We start from the raw sequence: 15,625 nt of genomic DNA, 5'->3' as shown, positions 1-15,625 counted from the left end.
AAAAAATATTGGGTTCTCTCTTCCAAAATGATACAAAATTTATGGGTATACAGCGAAACGCGTCTCCGTGTGGATGGGGCCTTAGTGGGGTGTGGACAAGTCTTAACTTTTATAAAGAATATCTCTTTGGATTTGAGACTTTAGTCTTTGCAACTTTACAGATCTTCTTTATGCACCAAGAGCTTGTAACACTCCAAAATTGAAATCGCATCGTATGACCCCTTTAAATTAAAAAGAGGATGCTACACTTCCAATGTAGGGTGGTTGAAAAGGAGGATACCACATTTGGGCAGTTGACGTGATGTGTAATATTACTGTATTCAAAAAGGAAATAGCAATATTATTTTTTCCTATAATTTACTGGCATATGCATTATAAAATAAACAAAATATGCAAATAGTGAACAATGTGTGAAAAACAGTGTGTGTAAAAAAATGTTACTTGTCAACCACTAGTTTGCTTCTATATATGGATTTAAGCTTAAAAAGGTGTGATTTACAGTAACTATGTTCCTCAAGAAGCAGCAACAGCAACCTCTGTTTAAAACAGAGGAGGATATTTAATGAAGCCAAGTCCAATCTAATAAATATTGCACTAGAATTCGAGACTGTACAAAATATTTTAAGCAGGCATCTTTTGATTTCTTAGATTTCTTAACTCTATTGGCTTCATCTTTTCATTAATTCCTCCAAATAGTCCATGCACACCTTGGCAGATACACATTCCAAATATATGTCAAATCAGCTTGTGTAGCTAAACAGACATATTGTGGGACCTCATCATGCGTAGAAGATCCAGTGTAACTAATGACATGACGCCACAGCGAATGCATAATGGTTTCATGAAATGTCTTTCTCTTTATTAAAACCTTTCCTCAAAGATATTGTTGTTTCTTACCGGGAGGAAGGGTGCGGGGGGGAACAGGTGGGGCCATCACACTCCCGACATGAGCAGAGAGGAAAGGCAGAGTGTCCCTGGTGCCACTGTCCAAACTCCAGCTGCTGGGAGCTGTCAACACTGCCAAAAAAAACAAAGATCTCCATCACCATACATATCATTAATGACCCGCTGGAACCTTATCTGAAGGTCAGATACCTTAGGAATTCCTGCTTAAAAGGTTGAGGTTTGGATCCTGGTGTATTCAACCGACTGCTAAACTAACCTAACAAATGAGACTTCCTTAGCAAACCAGCTTAACAAAGAACCGGCTAGGATGTGTTGGAGAGTAACAAGCATGATGGTAAACCAGCTAAACCAGCACTAACCAGCCTGGAAACTCTAATATCCACTGTTAATTATAAATTAGTTTTTGGTTTATCATAAATCAGCTTAACAAGCAAGACTTCCTTGGTAAACCTGCTTTACCAAGACAGCTGTTCTACTTAGCTGGTGAAGTTGGTCAACTAGACTCAGCATTCATCTATAAACTTGTACAACATTCTTGGTGAAGATGGTTTACCAAGGATTCTTGTTTTATAAGCTTTTTTTAGGCTGAGGCACAATTTGATAAACCAGAGATAAAGTTAATAACAATATCTGCAAACAATGATGGCAGACTGTTCAGAGCTGGTATGGAACTAGTAAACCGCATGGTTATGCTGGTAAACCAGTTACATCAGCTCCAAACCAGCCTAGACCAACTCTGAAACTCACCATTTACATCTGTTGCCTAAAAACTTTAACTACAATTCATCTCCCTCAAAACAATCGAAAAAAATTCTACTGGTCACAAAGTAAGCCAAATATTTAACATACTTTCTACTGGTCACAAAGTAATTTCATCAAATGCAGTACCTACTCTGACAGTATGCGATTTCAGTGTGTATTGTAAATTTCTGCCTGATCTAAGGGAATTGTGGGACTGTGAAGGAATAGAGCGGTACAGTGGGTTCAAAGATTCATACACACCCAGTCATACCTTTATCAGCCACAGAGAGATTGGGGTCACTGCAGGGTTTGCAGGGACCAATAACCTGATGGTAAAGAGCCCTCTGATGGTTAGTAGGCTGGTGGAAAATGCAAAAGAAAAAAGTATTTTGATATTATATTACTTCCATCACCTTACCATTTAAACTTTAATTTCCTGGCAAGTGTACTGTTTTAAAAAAACAAAACAAAAAAACGCACCTGTCCATTCTCGGTCATGTTGGGGTACATGGCACTGCTAGGACGGTCCCTGTGTGGTGGTAGGAGCATTAACAGCTCTCGGTTGTGTCTGTATCTGTCAGGTAGTGATGGGGACCCAACTGGAGAGAAAGTAAATACAATTTATCTCAGTTTTAAGTTGAGACTTGAAACTGAGCTGTTCCCAAGGTTAAACTTTATGAAAAGTTTATTGGCGCTCACCTCTGATGCTGCTGTGCCCTGAGTTGATCATCTGAGATGGAGCTGAATGCGTCGAGCTCAAACTGGACGATGATGGACTGGGCTGAAATGTTATATTGGAAGCAAAAATGACTTTAAAAGATCAGATACGGCATTCGTGTTGCTATGTAGATGTTAGGGTGTTGTGAGAGGTTGTCTGGGGTTGCAAAGGGTAGAAAATTCCCAGTAAATTCCAGAAAATTTCCAAAACATCCTGGAAAACATCCAGGAATTCTTGAGTAGTTTCTAGAAATTTACCTTACATTTTCTGCTAGGTGGATGCTAGATTGATAGGGTGCTCTGGGTGGTCGCTAGGACATTGTTAAGTGGTTGCTAGGGTGTTATGAAAAGATGCAAGGTTGTCAATATTCCTGCTAGGATGTTGCTAGACAGTTTCTAGATTCTTAGAGGATGCTTGGGTATTGATAGATCATGGGTGATTGTAGGTGACTTATGAGTGTTCATTAATGCTGATTTTGTTAGGATAACATGAGTGGTTACTAGGGTATTACTTGGTGGTTGCTAAGTTGGATGATTTTAGTCTGCTAGGGTGTTGCTAAGCAATGCTAGCGCTTGTTTTGCAGATCTTTGTGTATTCTAATGCATTGCATTGCTGATGTAAGTGGTTGATGCTAATAGGCGGATGTAAGATTGATAGGGTGTTCAGAGTAGTTGCTAGGCTGTTGCTAGGTGATGGGTGGTTGCTGCTGTGCTAATGCTTTGTCTACACCGGATGCAACTGTTGTTGCTCGCATCACACTGTAACAGCTAGAGGCTGTTTACACTGGACATAATGAAGAGACCGAATGAGACATTAAGACATTGCTAGGACAGTATAGGTGCTTGTTAGAGTGTTAGCCGTGTTAAGGCATTGTTATGCAGATGCTAGGGTGTTCTGCTGGGTTGTTAGGCTAGTTGGTGGCTGGTTGCTGATATGGTCGCAAGTTCCATTGAACTATATTGGTAAGGACGGAACTTGCCATCATTGTTGCGTTTGGGAAATGCACCCCAGAGTGGGGTGCAGGGCTTAAATTGGTGCCCTGACCCGGATGGGAGTGAAGTTTAGGGGGCGATTGTAACGGAGGCCAGCTAGTTAGATCTGTGCATGTAAACCTCATTATTCTGGCCTAAGCAGGTATACTAGCGACTGATGCTAGAGGCTATGGTCTTTAGCATCTTTGTTAATGCGTCCAACTCCTATGTGTAACCCCTCTCTCCCGGGTCCTCACCGCTATACCTCGTTCTCATTCTGATTAGACATCGAACCTGGGTCTCCGACATGGGAGGCGGAAGCAATAACAAGGAAGCTAAATGACTGCAGCCACTAGCATCAGTCGCTAGTGCATCTCTTGAGATCAGGGGAGTGAGGTTTACCTGCACAGCACCTACTCGCTGGCCTTAGTTACATATACCACAAAGGGTGAGTAGAACCAGAGGGCTTACACTGGTGCCGTGACCCAGAATTGGAGCTAGCTTTGGGGAGTGATTGTAACGGAGGCCAGCTAGTAAGAGCTGTGCAGGTAAACCTCACTCCCCTGGCCTGAAGAGGTGCACTAGCGACCGATACTAAGGGCTGTGGTTGGTTTGAATCCCACTCTGAGAGGGTTAAGTAGAACCGGAGGTGTTACGCTAGGATATTCTACATGCCTACTTGGCTGCTTAAATGAATGCTAGGGTGTCTTGTTTGGTCACTAGGGTGAATTTGTGCACTATAGGTGTACATTATAAGCTAATGTAGCCCACCTGCATGCGGTAGAGGTCCTCCGGGTGCTCCATCATACTGTCTGTCAATATGAGCAGGTTTCCTGTCTCACTGGAGGTGTGAGAGGAGAGAGAAGAGGAGGAGTGGCGGACAGAGCCCAACACATTCAGAGGGCTAGAGACAGATAGACAGAGAGAGAGAGAGAGAGACAGGGAGAGGAGAGGGATAGGGAATATAGGGGTGGAAACAAAAAGCAGGAGAAGTGGAGAACGGGGAACGCATGCATGGATAAGGAAAATCATTCAAGATGGAAAAATAGAGATTGTAGAGTGGTAGAACACAGGCAGCCATGCAAGTATGAACGAAAAAGGAGGAAAAAGACAGAATAAACAAGAGGAGAAACAAGAGGAGTGTAAAGCATGCAAACAAGAGGAGAAACAAGAGGAGTGTAAAGCATGCACTCAGAAAGATGTCAAACATACGTGAGGAAAAGTGACAGAAGAGAGAAAAGGAGAGAGAGGAACAAACAGAGAGAGACATGAGAGAGACGTGGCAGAGCTGAAGCTAGTGTGTTCAGGGTGGGCAGCATGAGTGTGTACGCGTGTTTATGAGGAATACATGGTCAAGGAGTGTTTGTGAAGAGAGAGGAAGGGCTGTGTCTATAGAAAACAGGAATCTCTGTCTATAACCCACAAACATATGTGTGTACAACACACACTGATAAAAAATGAATCACAATTCAATACTACGTTCCACACAGGAAATAAAAAATAAAACCCTGAATATTCATACAAAGTTTGGAACAAAAAACCCTTAATAAAATATATATATATAGAGAATGAACATTTTTGGAATATATAAAATAAAACCCTGAATATTCATACAAAGTTTGGAACAAGTTTGTTTTCATTAATTTAAATAATGCTGTAATAAAATATTAAATTTAAAAATAAACATAACAAACAAATAAACAAACAAACAAAAACTACTAAAATTGGCAAAATTACATAAAATTAGTATAAAACAAAGGCTTCTGTACAAAGTATTAAATAAATTTCAGTAAGTGTGTTCAATACTTTTTCCCTGATTCATTCCATTTTATTACACATTACTTAATTTCTGAACTTATTTGTTTTGTTTTATTTGTATGTATGGATTACTTGGGTTATTACCAACATCTAGTGAAAATTTCATGTCAACAGCACCTTTAGAAAAATTAACTGAGAAAAATGGTGACGTGTTCAATACTTATTTTACCCCTCTGCAAATGTAATAAAATTTTATTTTAAACGTAAATGTATTTTAATTTATTTAAATCAATTATATTTTTATATAATTTAATTTTAAATGAGTAACATGAGTAAACTTTGAAAAAAAAAACCAAATATAAAAAAAAAAAAAAAATACAAACTAAATACACATTATTGAGTAAATACAAAATAAAAAGAACAGTTTCCATATTTATTTTCTTTTTGGCCCCTCATAATACTGTTACTGTATATCTCGTTACATGCTTATAGTGCTATTATGCTATTACATCTCCTAAAATTAAAAATAAACAAATAAATAAGTATATTAAGTATGCGGAATAGATTTCCATTTTGTGAATGAATTTGATTTTTCAAACTTAAAAACCTAATTTAAAAACTTGAAAAACTTCAAACAATAAATCAATTCATACATCACTTTTTCTAATACACACAAAACACACTTAGGCTCATTTACAAAGTTTATGTACAATATATACAAGTGTGTGCATGCAGGTGGACTGACCTGTGCCGGTGCATGAGCTTGATACTGTCAGGACTCATGGGACTGTGGGTGGCGAGAATGCCGCGTGGGGTGCTGGACCCTGAGCAGGCTGGACTCAGCTTATCCAGACCAGGCAGGCCCTGCAGGGCCACATAGAAACACTACTCTGAATATCTACACTGTCTGCACTCATGCCAGCACATATTTCATACAGCACACCAGTTTATATTACAAAAAACTGTGTTTGATACTGAATCTGTGCAAAGAGTAAAGTGAGAAAAGCAAAATGTATCTAAAGACCCTATGAAATATGTACTTAAGCGCAGTTTTCTATCCTGTATTGACATTTCCTTTTCAAACTGGAAAATGGAGGGTGGGCGGGTGGGGGGGGGGGTTCATTACTGGTCATACCAAGAAGTAGGTTATATTAAAAGTGCAAATAGCATATTCTCATCCTAGAACATATTTGATTGGACAAATATTTGGAAACGCCAATGCGTGAAGTCTTAAATGAGTCATCCAAATTTAAAGTTGGCCTGATTATAGAGTTTGAAGCAGTTTTAAAAGTTTGAAGTAGTCTTAAATTTGTAAAAGCTTAAATTTTGGAGCAGTTTTACGTTTAAAGATTTTAAGGCCATCCAGTCTCTCAGACTGATAAATTGCTTTGTGGTTGCTAGGGTATTCTAGGGTGTTGTGGGTGGTTGCAATTGTTACACTTTGTCCTAACTACACGCGACGCGACAATATTCCAGCTACAAGCAATTTGGGTGTCCACACCAGACAAGACGCGACAACGTGACGCGACAGAATCAATCAAATGTCACAGCCAATCAGAAGTGTGTGTGGGAGGGCTCTGGAAGCACACTGCTCTCACAACAAAATGGATAAGTTTATAATCTAATTCATAAATATTAAACCTTTTAACATCATTAAATGTACATACTGAGTGACTGATACTGTACCATCTTTGTTATGGAATACGCTTGTTGGTTCACAATGTGTTAGAACGTGTTTTAACATACGTTTGCTTTAATTTATTTTCAAAATCTGAGGTAAACTATCTAAACTATCTGTTTTTGTTTTCAGTGTGGCTATAAATGTTTCGTAATATGATATTCAAACTTTTAACATTTGAATAAAGCACATAATCAGTACCCGCGATCGTCATAGTTTGTATTGTGTTGTTCCAACCATGTCGAGGAAAAAAAAATAGTTTCTAACATATAAAGTTTGTGTGTTGCCATGGTAGCTAGTTATGACAAATATCTGATTATCAAAGAAAAGACACCATTTATAGCGTGTTTGACATATAATATTACTTGAAATATCTCTGAGAACGTTAATATTTCAATAATGTAACAACACATTCGAATGTCTACAGTTTGACATCGCTTAATGGTCACATTGACATTCGGGTAAACAAATAGAATATTTCTATCTCTATAGTGTTTAAATAATTTAACATTTTTATCTTTTTTTTTCAACTCACAAATCCAATGCAGTCCTTACATTAAGACAAGTTTTGTAACACCTTGTTTAATGTAATATTTAAAGATGTTGATATCAAAAATGGAACATATTTTCTTTCTCTTTGCTTTTTTATATCAGTATTGTACATTTTATGGTAAGTTTAAAACAAGCTAGATAAAAAGTAATCTAAAAAGTAGTCAGAATACAATTCCTAAAATGAGTAACCTACTAACTGAAGTTTTCATAATGTAACTGTAATCAGTAATGAACTAAAATTTAGTAATCTACCCAGCTCTGCATGCATGTTGGCAGCACTTCTTATGCTAGTTGCTACTCTTGATAGATAAGCCATCACAATTACAATAAAATCAAATAAATTGAGATTTGTTGGGAACTCTATCTAAATTTTGATTTATTGGGGCTAAAAATATATGGTTAAATTCAAGTATTGTTGATGAATTCATCAGAAGGTCTCACATGACAGAGGCTGCTCCTCATCATCTGGAACTGATCGATCAGCTTCTTGTGCAGGGGACGCATTTCCGGATGCACCAGTTTCTCGTGGACAGCCAGACCCATGCCGAGGATGTGAACCTGTGAGGTTTATTCAATAAGAACCATTCTTGGATGTTTGTAACTCTCTTTTGATTGGTTAAAATGGAGAAGTTTTGAAGGTGTTCACCTGTTCCTGCATCAGATCCTTGAGTTGAGTGATCTTCTCCGTATCCTCTGGGTGACTGCTAATGTACTCTTTATCGAAGAACGCCTGGCACAAAAACACAGTGGACAACTTATTATGAAACTATGCTTTTGGATGACGACTGAACGGTTGATGTTCATTCATTTGGGCAACAAAAAGCTTGTCAGATGAATGTGAAGAAACAGCTCTGCTACCGTGAGCTTTCTAAAGCACTATAAACTCATCTGCCAAGAGAAACAATGTTCTTTTTAAACCCCTCCAAGTCAAATTTGGTGGAATTTGCACTGACTTCCTGGTATCTGGCGATTCCTCCATTGACAGCGGCGTCGATCACCCCGTTGAGGCACATGCTGAGCAGGTTGATGTTTCCGTGAAGCTGCTTGTGCTGGTACTGACTGATCAGGGTGCGCAGCTCCTGGTTCTTGTTCTCCACCACATATATAGCGTTCTCCAGCGGACTAACCTCAATCTACAATACATGAGGTAAACACAGGTGCTCGGATTGTATTTTACAGTTTCTGTTTAGTAAATCTGGACACTAGATTGACATTGCTGTTAAACAATCTTCAAGCTTAGTGTTTGGGTAGTATAAATTTAAATCAGAGGGCTTTTTAATTATGTAAAAAAAAAAAAAAAAGGTATATGTAAATTAATGACTTTATAAAAGTTATATTAAAAATGAATGTATGGAAACTCATGAAGACTTCATGAAATTTACATGTATAAGGTTTAAATTGAGTGCTTGGGTAGCATAAATGTAATTTAGAATGTTTTTTTTTAATAACTATTAATTTAAGTATTTATGGTTTAAGATGATTTTCTAATTTTAAATTAAGTTGAGTGCTCAGGTAGTATAAATGACATTTTACAGTATGTGTTTGTTTATTTATTTATGCAAAAGTATATTAAAACCATATTTAATATGTAAATTCGTGACTTTTTAAGTATTGTTTAAGTTAAAATTTTCAGTATATAAATTTAGTTTAATGTTTGGGTAATATAAATTTGGATAGTAAAAAAAAAAAATCAATATGTAAATTCATAACTTGATTAAAGTTAACTTTTTTTGTGCTGTCAAATGATTAATCGCAATTAATTGATGTTTAAAAATAAATGTTTTGTTTACATAATATATGTATGTGTACTGTGTATATTTATTATGTATATTTAAATACACACACATGCATGTATATATTTTAGAAAAATATGCTGTTTATTTATAATACAAATTAAAATGAAAATAAAAAAGAAAATAAAATAAAAAAAAAATTATATATATATATATATATATATATATATATATATATATATATATATATATATATATATATATATATATAATTTAACTATTTATGCTAAATTTAAAAAAAAAAAAAAGACTGTAAGACTGCTCCAAATGATTGACTTCAATTATTGAGATTCAATAAGCAGACTAAAATGGTCACTTCATTATGTTGATGATACATTCAGCTTTTGTTTGGAAGAGTCACCCACCAGCTCGCGCTTATCCACCTCAAACCAGCGGGAGATGCCGGGCAGAGGGTGGGTGAGGATAAGTGTGGTCCGCTCGATCCAGAGACTCTGAAAACACAGACATGTGATGTAACCTCAGCCTAAGTCTGGTGTTAAAGTCATTTATCCACTGCTGTTCTGAGAGAAGAACTTAACATTCACCTTAAATTCATTGTCCTTGTCTTTGGACCCCTTGTGGAAGGGCCGGTCGTAGCGGAAGCGTCGGACATTATTGACTCTGTAGAAGCTCTTGATGCGGTCCGGCACACGGTCCATCTGCAGCACATCAATGTTTTCTGGAACTGGATTCACAGCGTAGATCTGGAGGTCTATGGAGCTTTAAATGAAGGAAAAACAGCTACTATACAGCATAAACATTAAAGTACTTTAAATGGATAGATAACCCTAAATGAAAAAGCTAGCACAATTGTATGTTATTTATAAACTTTATTTATTTAAATTTTTTTTGTATTAAAAAAAAAGATATTTTGCAGAGTGTCCAAGCTGCTCCTTTACTTACAAGTGGTATAGACTTTTGAACAACTGAAATGTATGATATCAAACATAAAATTACAATTAAATACAGGTTTTTAATTAGTTAATTGCTAAAATAAATGGTAAATTAGGATAAAAAAAACTTCTACTTTAAAGGTTAACTTTAAAAATGTAAAGGTGTTATTAGAGAGAAGGATACATTGACCATCATTAATTAATTACGTAAAATTGTAATTTTATAAACAAATTAATATTATATTATATTAATATAAATCATGAATTTATGTCAGTACATGACTTCATGGAAGTCTTTGGGTAGTATACATTTTTTAATAATATTTATGCAAAATTAAATTATATTATATTACATTAAACACATTTAAAATGTAATTTCATGTCAATGAAAGTTAATTTTTTTTTATTAAACATTTTAGTTACATTTTTAATTATACATTTAATTTAGTGTTTAAATACTATAAATGTAAATCAGATTTATTTCTTATTTATTTAAACAAAATCTTTTAAACAGAAATTAACTGGATTTAAACAAAATTATTTCTTGATTGAAAATTTATTTTCATATACTCAATTTTTATTTGTATTTTTTTAAATCAATTTCCTTATCCCTTTTCCATTAAAAGACCCCACAACCATCTTATTATGAAGGATACACTGGGCATCACCCTGTAAAATCCCCTCATCTGGTTGATTTGGGTGCTGCATGGCGATAGCTTGTGGAAATTCTCCCAGCATTCTTTGCTGAAAGGCTTCGAGTCTCTCGTAGTCATGCCCTCGACAAACAAACTCCTTATTCTGTGTGGAGAGAAAGAAAAATCTATAAATAAATACATACTATAGAATTTAATGCTATATAATTTAAGGGACTGAAAATTCAATCCAAATTATTACAAACAAACAGAGCGTGTAAATATCGCATTAGCTCACCCTGAGGAAGAAGGGAAACTTCCGGCCATAAAATCCCACCCTGAAGAACTCCGGCTCTAGTCGCTGCTGCTCCATGATGTTGTCATAATACGCCGCCTCCATTTTCTGTAAAGAAAGAAAGAGCTAAATATTCACACAGCGTTGACCTCCTTCTGAACATAATACATAACAGTACATTAATAGCTGTGTGGTCCACTCAAAGTGCTATTATATAATCTCTATTCATATATTCACATTTTAAAAAAGGAACATCAAAAAGCACCGACCCGTATCCAGCTGAGACTCTGATAATCGTACAGGGACTCGTACTGGAAGGCTAGCTCACGGCACAGCGGGATGCCGTACTCCCAACACTGGGAAGAGAACAAGAACAGGCCAGCATTTGAAATTTAAACTAGATTTACATTTCTGGAAAAGAAACGTCATCAGTTCTGGCATGGCAAGTTTTAGGTAGGTTTATAGAAAGAAATGCCACAGCACACATTTCCTTACGTTAAGTTTGCACAAAGTAGTTAGGTGTTTACTCGGGTGTTTGTGAGAATTAAAGGGATAGTTCAACCAGAAATGAAAATCCTGTCATCATTTACTAACCCTCTGAGTTTCTTTCTTCTGTTAAACACAAAAGATGATATTTTTTTAGAGAATGTTGGTAACCAGACAGATGGTAGCCACTGACTTCCATAGCATGGAAAAAAATACTATGGAAGTCAATGGCTACCGTCAATTATTTGGTTACCAACGTTTATCAAAATGTTCAACAAAGACAAAAAAAAGTCATAATATGTGAAAAATTATTTGACATTTTAAAAATGTAAAAAATTAAATTCACGTTATTTTCCGTTATTATCCACATCCAATCAAAAACCGTCGCATAGAACCAAGTCCTGCCCTACATTTTTGTCCTTTCGATAATCCATTATATTTAGATGTATGTAACAATTCAAAAGAAAAGATCTACCGCTACTTCTGTTTCATTGCAACTTTGACAAGTCAATAGTTTTTGTTTTTTGTTTTTTTGATGTTTGTTTGTTTTTTCACTTTTAAATCTTATAATGAAAGTCAATGCGATCCAGTGCTTTTGGACCCCACTGACTTTCTTTATAAGGTTGCTCTCAACATAGGAAAGTGAAATTCCAATGATAGATCTGTTTGCTCTCAACATGGGCAAGTGAAATTCCAAATCTATTTGTCCTGTGGTCGGAAGTACCACAAATGTGCAGAGTTAGGACCTAACATTAACACTCAACAAGTAAATTTGGAGTTGGTGAGTGCTGGTTACTCACACTTTGGCTGGTAACTTTTCCTTTTAAGTGTAATAATGCCAATAACGTGTTATGTTTTAGCACGATTACCAAATCACAAAGACTGCATTGCAATTGTAAATATGTAATCTGCTGATCTTTGTGTTTCAGACCGAAGCATGTGAGTACTGTGTTCAAAATAATTCTGAAATTATCCACAAAAGTGTGAATGGAGTCTGTACGTTTAAAACATAATAGAGTAATCCTGCTTTGGTAACCACTGCCACCCACCATTTTTTCAGACAATCTTTTGCTCTTTTCTAACGCAAATCTGTGGAGGATCATTGTTCATGGACAATTTTCAATTGAATTTGATAGGAATTATTCCAAAATTTGGTTAAACACTGTTGAAATAAACTAATATCTGTAAATACCTTTCCCTTGTTGAAGTAGTGGATGACCTTACGACAGAGACCCTCTTTGCGATGCCATTCGCTCTGCGCAGGATAGTGCAGGAACTCTCGGAGGGGTCTTTCCTCCCAGTGGAGCAGCTCCCAGTACAGCAGGAGCGTGAATGCCGCCTCTGTGAGACACAAGTTGAAATACTCTTGAGTAACATACTTCCTTTTAGAGCTGGTAGAGCATGGTGCTAGCAACACAAAGGTCATGGGTTCAAATACCAGGAAACGTACATAGGGTCAGATTTACTAACAGCCTGCGCCAGCGCAAACGGTCTTTTGCCGTTAAAATAGTACTGTCAGGATTTACTAAAGACATGTAGTGAATAAGCGCTTAGCGCTGAAAAGGTGTGGACAGTTATTTTTGCGCCTGACCTTATTGAATATGCATTTCTAGGAGTTCCCCTCTCTGTCGCAAAAATTCTGGGAGAAGAGTATTAAAATAATTCACGCAACACGATTTACTAACGTTTGCGCTCGTCAAATTACTGGTATTTGCACCATTATTTAATGCCCAGAAAACCATGTCTTTAAGCAGGCAGTAATTTGCACTGCTCTTGGTAGATTGCGCTGGTCATTATGGAAATGATCTGGTTGCATCTGTGTTCTTTAATGTGCACACTGTTAGTAAATCACACACAGAATTTTCAACTCCCATCTGCGCATTTATGGAATTGTGCTCTAACGCTAATTTGCCCTGTTTAGTAAATATGGCCCATAGTGATAAAATGTGTACTTTATAGATCTTCCGTAGCTCCGCCCCTTTGCTAGAAGGATGTTTGAGCGTTGCCTTTTTGTCTTTTGCAGCATCCCACACATGAAATGCCGCTTTAAAAAAGTGACGCTCAAGTTGCAAGTTTAAGTTTTATTTTTTTTAAATGTGTCTCTAGATCTAGTTGTTTTTTCATTTCAGTTTCCTGTGTCTTGACTTTTTTAAATGTTAAATGTGCTGTATGTAGGATTGACACCAAGTGGCTGAACTATGAAATATGCTTTCTTCGCAAAATATTGGAGAGGGTTTTTGGCCCCTCCTCCTCAGACTTGACACACACACAGGTTGCCAGATTGATGACACAAATGGGAACGAGTGCACTTGACGATGAATGAAATTAAATAGGCTGTGTTTTCTGCCAACTGGCAACCCGGGGTGCCGAAATACAGTTGGGTAAACTGACAGTGGGCGGGTTTCACAAACCAAAACAAAGATTGACATTCCGGCCCAGAACGCACATTTTCAAAGAAGAATAACTGACTGTAGCATTGTTTCTCAGATAAACAAGTATGTTAACTAAGCATGTTTCTTAAATATCTGCAAACATATTATGGTGTTTTTATGCTTTAGTAGAGTCAAAATCTTACATACAGCACCTTTGATTTTAAGTGTGTCTATATGAAGTAACTCTGAGAAATGTCTCACCTGTGTAGTTTTCAGCCTGCAGGTGCATGTCGCACAGCTTGTGAATGTATCGGATGTACATCTCCTCTTTATTAATCTCCGATTTGTAGAAATTCTACAAAAAGAGATCAAATGATCATCAGGTTGCTTTTGTTTTATTGCAAAAATGCCACATTGCATATATTAAGTTGACAGCAAATTGAATGGAGTGACTCACCAGCAGGTTAACAGTGCAGCCGATCTTCTTGTTTTCTGTCTCATCGCCTTTCATGCAATCTCTGCCGACACAAGAAACAGGAAGTCTCATTAGACACGCCCTCTAATGCCACACCCACTGACCTTATATGGTACTTCTCGAAATTCAAAGTTGGACTGGAATTTGGCTGTTTTTTAATGCAATTTACAAAAGAATTTTGACTTAATTTGTTCAAAGATTGCATACAGTTTTCCATATTTACAGTATTGAGTGTTAAACACCGTACAACAATAATGAGTTTTGGTTAACATTTTACATGCCAGTCAAATGTCCACTTCCTGTTTAAGCGAGCAACTACAGGCTAGAATAATCTGCAATGTGGAAAGAAGTTAATCAACAAAAAAAAAAAAAACTAAAAAAATAAAAAAAATAATTAAACAAAAAAATATAAAACTAAAAATAAAATAAATATAAAAAAAAAAAAATTAAAGCTAAATACAAATACAAAAATGACGAAAAATAACATTTAAATTAAAATGGAAATGAACACCAAAGATATAAAAATAAAAGCTAATTCAGTAAATAAATAAACCACACTTATCTGTGAGAGTTTTACCTGTAGTCCAGCAGTCGTTCCATGAGCCGCGTGACAGACGTGACGAAAGAGACGCCCGTCTCCCTCCAGGTCTCCTGCTCGATCTTCTCCAGCAGACTAGACACAAACGGCACACATATTTATAGAATTATTTAAGGTCATTTAATGGGCTGAAGGTAAAAGAGGGGCTTGTAATGGAAGATCCATTTGAGTGGCATCTGACAGGTTGAACAGGGTTAGATTCCTCTTACCTGGGATACGGCCCAAACAGTTGAGTTCTAATAATCCCGCAGCACAAGGCAAATCAGAGACACTCAGGTTATAACAAGAGTACTTAAACAGCTGGATGTGTGGCTGTGTGTGTCAGTGGAGAAGGTAGAGGGAGTGTATGTGTGTGTGCGTTTGTGCACTTACAGCAAACTGAACAGTTCTCTGTAATTCTCGTCGCCTTTGCCTTCAGACACCAGACTGTCCAGTTTGTCTATCAGTTCTGCCTCCACCTGAAACAGAATCATCATCCTGAGTAATATTTCATTATTAGTGCTACTTAAACTTAATTTATAATAAATAATTTGTTCATTCATTCCTTTATTCATTCAATAACTGTATATTCATTCCTTTATTCATTCATTTTCTGTCCAACGCAAGGGACATCATAAATGAAATAAACCTTATTTACCATTTATGATTACTGGTTACATTTAGAGTGAAAATAAATCATAATCATATTCTTTTATTTCCCTGGAACATAACTCAGGTTAAGAGAAACAGGAAAAAAATAGCCAAGAAAAGACAGAAA

General features: G+C 36.4%; 1 protein-coding gene across 12 annotated transcripts in view; it reads right to left on the bottom strand.

The window, feature by feature from the left end:
* Nucleotides 1–15,625, bottom strand: part of dock3 (dedicator of cytokinesis 3) — a 189,812-nt gene that overhangs the window by 5,636 nt on the left and 168,551 nt on the right. For 5 of the 12 annotated variants that reach the window (XM_042749366.1, XM_042749370.1, XM_042749367.1 and 2 more), the window contains 20 exons: nt 15,241–15,326; nt 15,078–15,104; nt 14,848–14,943; nt 14,253–14,313; nt 14,057–14,150; nt 12,616–12,764; nt 11,207–11,293; nt 10,941–11,045; nt 10,667–10,808; nt 9,663–9,829; nt 9,483–9,569; nt 8,278–8,457; nt 7,971–8,054; nt 7,766–7,882; nt 5,840–5,979; nt 4,108–4,240; nt 2,347–2,428; nt 2,128–2,246; nt 1,919–2,006; nt 898–1,017 (listed from right to left, as the gene is read on the bottom strand). In XM_042749366.1, coding sequence (XP_042605300.1) covers nt 898–1,017; nt 1,919–2,006; nt 2,128–2,246; nt 2,347–2,428; nt 4,108–4,240; nt 5,840–5,979; nt 7,766–7,882; nt 7,971–8,054; nt 8,278–8,457; nt 9,483–9,569; nt 9,663–9,829; nt 10,667–10,808; nt 10,941–11,045; nt 11,207–11,293; nt 12,616–12,764; nt 14,057–14,150; nt 14,253–14,313; nt 14,848–14,943; nt 15,078–15,104; nt 15,241–15,326 — 2,164 coding nt within the window. Of the gene's footprint in view, nt 1–897; nt 1,018–1,908; nt 2,007–2,127; nt 2,247–2,346; nt 2,429–4,107; nt 4,241–5,839; nt 5,980–7,765; nt 7,883–7,970; nt 8,055–8,277; nt 8,458–9,482; nt 9,570–9,662; nt 9,830–10,666; nt 10,809–10,940; nt 11,046–11,206; nt 11,294–12,615; nt 12,765–14,056; nt 14,151–14,252; nt 14,314–14,847; nt 14,944–15,077; nt 15,105–15,240; nt 15,327–15,625 lie in introns of all 12 variants that reach the window. The other 7 variants (XM_042749368.1, XM_042749375.1, XM_042749369.1 and 4 more) reach the window with 5 other exon arrangements.

Source organism: Cyprinus carpio, chromosome B22 (assembly GCF_018340385.1).
Source record: "Cyprinus carpio isolate SPL01 chromosome B22, ASM1834038v1, whole genome shotgun sequence".
Classification (NCBI taxonomy): domain Eukaryota; kingdom Metazoa; phylum Chordata; class Actinopteri; order Cypriniformes; family Cyprinidae; genus Cyprinus; species Cyprinus carpio.
This window is presented reverse-complemented; position numbering and strand designations above follow the sequence as displayed.